Raw genomic sequence first — 7,210 nt, forward strand, 5'->3', positions numbered from 1 at the left:
GAGGTCGGGGGGAGGATGCAGTTTGATTACGGTCGATTTTCTGGAAACCAACGCGTGCCAGAGGTGTGCGCGCGGGGGTTGCCGCGCAGCGAGGGCTCGGCCAAAGGCAGCACCGTGTTACCCGCGCTCACCTCGGCCTTCTCTGTGCAGCAGAGGGTGTCGGTGGAGTTGCTGGACCGCCTGGAACACCTGGCCTTGGTGGATTTCCGGGATGCGGAGGGCGTAGAGCGGCTGCAGCAAGCCATCCAGTTTGCTGATCAGCTTCAGGAAGTGAACACCGATGGTGTAGAACCGATGGATTCAGTCCTGGAGGACAGGTAACGAATATTAGTGGCTTCCTTTTAATTGTTAAGGTAACAAATTATTTGCTTTAGTAACTTTTTTTCACCCTGGTTATGCATTTGGCCCTTCGTATACAGCAAAGTGGTGCTGGGTTCTGTGTGGGAGGTGTCAGTGGTACCCCTGACCTTTACCTGTGAGAGTGGCAAAGATGAACTCCAGTTCCATCATGTACCTTGTCATGGGTGATCTGCATGTGCTGCTCCCCAAATATCTGCTTGTGGCTTAGTTGCTTCAAAATGTATTGCAATGTTTCCAGTGCTTGTCTTACTGCTTACTTCAGACCAAAACCAGGTTTAGAGGTAAGCCACACTTCCTACTTCACAGTCATGGCATAGCTTAAAGACAGGCTAGTCATCTTTGTTCTTCAGGTGTCTGTACCTCAGAGAAGATGATGTTACAGAAGGCAACTGCACAAAAGAGCTGCTGAAAAATGCCAGAGAGAAAGTAGAGGAATATTTTGTGGCCCCACCAGGTACTGTTGTGCTTATAAAAAATCTCTTAATCTTGCTTGAATTAACCTGAGGGATATAACCTGCTATAGCTGCATTTATTTTCTGAAATACCAGCTAGTAATAAGGAGGCCCTAAAATCACTAACTGCAGCTATCTGTATTGAAGTTTGCAGCCACTGGTGCAGAAGCAGTTCAGTAGCTAATCTGGCTTGAAAGTTACTGCACAGGTTGGGCAGTTCTTTACAGGAAGTCAGAGAGGACCTGCATCCCTTGCTCAGGGCATCGACGCTGCCTGTACATACTCAATCAACTGGAGAAGCACGTTTGTGCCAAGTGGTACTACCCAGAGGGTAACTTGCAGCCAATCTCACACACCTCTGGTTTTGTTTTCTATCAGGTAACATCCCTTTACCAAAGTTAGAAGAACGAGAGACTTTTCTGCACGGCTTTTAGCAAAAACCCAGAACCCAAACGCCGTTTCAGTATTTTATTTGGGAGAACTAAGTTTTATGCAGTCACAGCTGAAATACCTTGGTATGTATTTTCGTCAAAAGAAGAGCACTTGCAAGACAATTTACAGAAGAAGGAATGTGTAAAAAGTTGTGTTCCTGAAATATTCCATGTTTATGAAGCTGGAAGGCAGCATGACAGATGACCTGAGTGCTTTTATTAGCTAAGTGAGTTTGATGTTTAAGATACTGAATGGCTTAAAGGCTTTAATGAGAACATTAAAAGGTAATGATTAAATAACCCAGAACACTATATTTTTTCTTAACAAGTTTGTCAGGAAAACAAGACAGATTGGAAGGCTGTATTTGCCTACTTCTTATCTTTAGCTCAACTCTGGCCCTGACCCTGTCAGAAGTAACAAAGTCTGGTATGGAGGAGGAGTCTGTAATATTGCAAAGTGTCTCTGTGACAGACAGAACTCAGATTTTCATTAGGCAATGAAAGGCACTTTGAGAAGATGATTCACTCAAATACTTTGCTTCTACTGAGTATTTCCATTTTATCTCTGTGCTCCATGTCTGTATGGGTTACCTTCTATTTCCCACTTTGTATTTTTATTCTCACAAGTTAAATACCTGGAGTTTTACATAATTTGAGAAAGTACAGAAATAGCTGCTCTAAAAATAAAATTGCCATAAGTATTTCTGTCCACTAGATGTATATCTGTAGTGACACTGGCAATATTTTCTGGATTAAACCATTTTTTCATCTCAAACAAAGCACTGCAGTTGTTTGTGTTAAATCATCTTGTGTGGCTAAGCTTGTAAATAAAGAATGAAATTGCTTCACCTTTAATGTGTCCAGCTCTGCTCTTCAGATTTATACAAACACCACCTCAATATCACCACTTGACAAGCTATAATTTGGTTATAAGGATACTGAACTTCAGATCTCAGAGTAGTAGAAACTACTCCCCAGACTGCTATGATAATATCCTGGAGATAAAGTAACTTTGAGCACACAGTTCTTGATGCTTTTCGTGCTGCTCAGTTTTGATTTTGGCTTGGAAAGTTTCCATCTTGAGGTGAAAAAAATAGATGGAATTAGTGCAGCGACATTTCTGTTTGTTTGCAAGATGGTGCTGAAAAGTAACAGAGTTAACTGTTGGTCTCAGCCTGTCACCCTCATGTAACAGTCACGTACCAGTGCCTCAGATTCTGTAAGGAAATCACCGGGGAAAGCACCTCAGCTACCAGATGGGATGTTTCTCATAGAAAGCCCAGCCACAGTAAAGTGGTTGTTGCAAAGTAGCACAGCTCCAAGAATAAAGTGAGCCTCCCTGACTCTGCCTAATTGGCTCAGAGGCCAGAAAACCATCACATGATAAGGGCAAGACTGCTCCAGCAAACAACCCACCTTGCCAACATCATATCCTGGCAGAGAATGTTAAGGCTTCCTCACAGAACCTCCATCAGTCAGAGAAGAGAGAAGCCAAGGCTCACTGAAAGCAACTAGAGACCTGCTGAAAGAAGAATACTGCAGCAAACTAGAACCAAGCAGTCCAGACCATTCACTTCCAGGCCATAAAGAGTGTAGTAAAAAGCTGAAAAACAAACCTTTCTTCCTGGGTGGTGCCCTGTTCCTGTAGGGATTTAAGAATCCATAATTATTTATTTGAATTGTAACTCCATGCACTAGAAGAGATCATGACAAGCTAAGCCACCGTGGAATTTTCTTCAGAAGTGCTAGAAAAGCCCCCTGATTCACCAGTTTTGAGTGCTGATATGGCTCTTGAGAGCCTGACAGAAGGAAAGCAGGCTCCTGCTCCTCCATGACTGCATGCAGTGCTTCCCCTGGGGGCACAAACTCACCTCATGAGCCATGACATCATCCAGCTTCTGCAGTGCCTGTTATCTATCTTTTTGCAGAGAAAAGCAATTGCTCCCATTCCACCTTTCTGCACGTCTACATAATAAACACCATCAGGTCCTGCCAGCTGACTGGCAGAGGAGGTCCTGAGCATGGCCATAACGACCACTCCAATGGACTGCATGTCCACATCCCTGCAAACAACAAGTAATCCAAGTTAGAGATTAATGATACACATGCTTTGTTTCTTAACATCTCAAAAGTCCACCAAGCATATTACACATATCATAATTTGAAAAAAACAGCCCTGAAGAGCACTGGTGCTAGGTTCAGCCATTAGTGACTTGCTCTTAAGAACGTGTACAAACTGCTTCGACAAGTTCTCTCTTGAGCCGTTCATTATGTGCTATGTATTTAATGGAAAACCAAGGCTGAGTGAAAAGCCCTACAGCTCTCTTTGCTGGTGCAAGAAATCACAGCTCCTGTGTAGGATCCACTGTTACTCACTACCCTCAAAGGCTGCACGTTCCTTAAGCTTTGAACTGATTTTTTTTCTGGATTTGTTATTTTTTTCATATTTCTCTGGTAGGAATTGAGAGCAGAGACTTGTCCCACTTTTCTTTCTGCAGTTACTTCATTATTTGTTTAAGCTTCCATAATATACATGCATACATATACACGTCCACATATATGCATACATATAAAACATGTAATTATTATGATACTTTAATTTTCCAAAGTGTGTTGAATTAAAGTCTCTATTTAACCCCACTAATCCAATTCTCTAGAAGGCAGTAACACTGTATTAGTGCTTTAGTCTCAAGCTTTTCCAGATTCAGACCCTGCAAATGCTGAAGTTTTACAGATATATAAGCTCAAGATATATTATACATATATAAAATATATAATGTATATTTACAAATATACAAGCTCAAGAGCCCAAGAGTAATTCCTGATGCAGTTATAAATTACGATGAGGGGAGACCTCAAGTCCCATCATAGCACAAGCATGTTAGCAGAGAATTCCCAGTTTGAGAAATCCCCACTTGTTCTGTTCATTTTGTCTCATTATCATAGAGAATGAGGACAATGTTATTTACACAGAAAATGGAAGGGGAATTTGAGTGAACTGTATGGCTGCAGGAGCTTCCAACCCAATATATCATGAAGTAAACTATTTAAAAGCAACAACCAAACCAACAATTTGGACAAAGAGGATCCCACATTCCCAACGCAGCACAAGCTAAGTGTAAAACTGCCAGTTCACTGCTGCTCCCTTACCCACACACTCCAGGGAGAGAAAAGACTGTCTGCTGCTTGTTCCCTGCAGCCCAAACTGCATTTAAAGTGGAAAATGCACATTTCCTTAATGAAGGGGTTTGTTGTGACTTCACCACTAACAAGGGAATTATGGCCCTGATTCAGACACCTCCAACCACCAAACCAGTAACCCTTGCAAAGGCCAGATGAGCTTCCTATGGGGCAGAATATATTAGTCCCTTTACCTGTCTAATGTGGTGGGTGCTGTGCCCCACGGGCTGGGACAAAGCCCCACCAGGCCCTGGCTGCTCCCTGAGGTGGTGACACAATGCCCTTCCTGGTGCTGGTTCACCTGCTTTCACCACAGGGCCTCAATGCACAGGTAACTCCAGATCCAGGTCAAGTCTTTACAGTATTCTGCCACAATGCAATTTATAAGCCCTGGGAAGTGAAGAAATATAGTTAAGGACTCACATAACAAAATCACTACCTGTAAGTTCCTTGTAAATGCGGTGAGGAAAGCATAATGTATATCTGTGAAATAACTCATGTTTTCTTAATGGTTAGTAGATACGGCAAAAAGAAAACAACAAAAAAAAATCTGGTTAAAAAGCAAACCACAACAAAAGGAGGCCAGATTCTGAGATTATGTAAGTACATCTAGTTTCCCTGGAGACCATGGAGATAACTTGACTTAGACCTGCTAATGTTTTCACACTACCATGTAGATCTGTAACACATAGAACAAGGCTAGAAGCCCTAGCATGTAGATTCCATTACAAAGAAAATCTCAAAGTGGGAATTTCTTAAGTTTTATGGAAAAGAAGAAATGGAAGTTGTTTTATTGCTAATAATGATTACTTTATGGTTTGATAGTAACTAGGAGCCTCAGGAAAAATCTCTATTCAATACAGTGACACAGTACACAACACAGAGCAAAAAAGGGGCTCAGCTGAAAAGTGCTTACAATCTAACCTCCATCTGCAGGAGCAGTCTGACGATAGGCCTTATCCACTACCCAGTGTTCTTCAGCACCTCCTCTACTCCAGCTATCATCTGCTATGTGTGTTTGTTCTGCCTTCCCCTGCAGCTCTGTCCTGAGGGAAACTATACTTTTATATTCGGCATTAACAAGCAAGGCTCTGACGCTGCTCTTTAAAGCCCTGTATCTCAGGCTTTAATGTGTCTCATTAACGATGTGTCTCTCACCCACGCTGACATTTCCTGCAGTCCTCATCACATCTGCTCCTTCAGCTTACCACTTCTTAATAAATGCACAGAAATTTGCCCGTGGCTACCAAACGCAACCACCTCCTCAGAGATTCATGGGTGTTTCTAAGTCCATTGGAAGCGCTGGGAAGATTGTTCAATGGTTCAGTTCTGTCAGCACAAAGCTGTCTAGCAGGCAAAGCACCATTGCCAGTGCTGCAGATACTAAACACAATTCTGTAAATTAATTGCTTACCATGGCCCCAGGACTATTCAAAGCTTCTTCAAGTTGCTAGCACACAAGGTCCTGAGACATTTGCTCTTTCATCTGCTGCATGAAACCAGATAAATTCCCTTAATTTCATAACTTTCAGAGTTGTCCCTAGCACGTGCAGTAAAGAAAAGCAAAGCTGTGAATTGCAGCTCTTCTCATTGGAATGATAAAACCTAGGAGCTAAAGTCAGATACACTAGAGTGACAAAAGTACTCCATTATCCAGTTTTAATATTTTGGAGACAGCATATTCTTCTGAGGTCACCTCAGAGCTTTCAAAAGCAAAAGATTGCCTGCAGTTACACTGCTTTTGCTAAGGATGACACTGAATAGGTAACTATTCTGTACCAATATGAAAAATATTTACATTTCAAGTGAGGTGGGTGACTGCACTTGAGCTTTTTATTTCTACAAGGAAATGACAGTCCAAACCACCAGTATTTGAAAACCTCTTTTAAGTCATGTGCTGATTGCTACAGACATGGTTCAGAGTCCTGTTATTAGCATATCACCAGCTATGGAAGACTCAACAGCAATTTTCTAGCTGCTGGTAAGAGTATAAGCAGAAAATGGTCCAGGGAGAGCAAAACTAGTGAAACAGAGCGGTAGGGATCTTCCAAAGCATCTTAGTACATTTAAAACAAAACAATCAACCAACCCATCCAGCCCATCTCTCCACAGAAAAGAAGTGGAAAAAAAGTGGAAAAAGAAAAGTGGGAAAAAGAAAACCAAAACCAACAAACAAAACAAAACAAAACAAAACCAAACCCAAAAAAAAAACCCCAAAAAAACACCAAAAGTTGCAGAAGTATTGAGGTCTGCGAAAAGATGCCTGAAGTGAGACTTAAGAAGTCTGATGGATTCAGTTCACTAAAGGAACAAAGTTCAGAGCTGATGTGATTATACTTGGTAAACACGGGTAAAAGATTTCTATCAGAGGTCACAGACTGAAAGACAGAGACAAACTGGAGCCAGACACGTGAACAGGAAGACGATCAAGCGCTGTTCACAAGCAATGGAACTCCTTCCTCCGGCACGGGCGGGCTGTCCTCCCGGTGAGGGACACCCTACTGAAAGAGGTGTCCCAGGTCGAAAAGGAACGGGGGCCCGGGGCAGGGCGGTGGGCTAAATTCGGTGTGTGCCCTGGTGAGAGCAGGTGCTCGCCGATACTGGCAACAGCACCGCGGCCGCCCGTCGCTATGGGAACGGACGGTGCGTGCTGCCCGTCGCTATGGGAACGGACGCGGGCGCGAGGCACCCTGGTCCGCAATACAACCCCGGAGGAAAAGGCCCGGAGAACGCCGGGCGCTGGCCAATGAGCGCTCGGGGGAGCGAGGGCGGTGACCAATGGGCGGC

The 7,210-nt window shown here is 43.2% G+C and overlaps 1 protein-coding gene across 1 annotated transcript; it reads left to right on the plus strand.

Annotated features, from left to right (window-relative positions):
- Positions 1-15: 15 nt before the first annotated feature.
- Positions 16-1,246, plus strand: GATC (glutamyl-tRNA(Gln) amidotransferase, subunit C). Its single transcript, XM_008939018.1, has 3 exons — positions 16-317; positions 711-814; positions 1,191-1,246. The coding sequence occupies exons 1-3, from the start codon at positions 16-18 to the stop codon at positions 1,244-1,246; spliced, it is 462 nt and encodes a 153-aa protein (XP_008937266.1).
- The last annotated feature ends 5,964 nt before the right edge of the window (positions 1,247-7,210 follow it).

This window comes from Merops nubicus, unplaced genomic scaffold (genome assembly GCF_000691845.1).
Source record: "Merops nubicus isolate BGI_N331 unplaced genomic scaffold, ASM69184v1 Scaffold50604, whole genome shotgun sequence".
Taxonomy (NCBI): Eukaryota; Metazoa; Chordata; class Aves; order Coraciiformes; family Meropidae; genus Merops; species Merops nubicus.

Excerpts from the sequence above, each read along its gene's own strand:
- GATC (XM_008939018.1), top strand. The coding sequence starts at position 16 with ATGCAGTTTGATTACGGTCGATTTTCTGGAAACCAACGCGTGCCAGAG. Across the intron at positions 318-710 it reads GATTCAGTCCTGGAGGACAG|GTGTCTGTACCTCAGAGAAG; the intron begins GTAACGAATATT and ends TTTGTTCTTCAG. Across the intron at positions 815-1,190 it reads ATATTTTGTGGCCCCACCAG|GTAACATCCCTTTACCAAAG; the intron begins GTACTGTTGTGC and ends GTTTTCTATCAG.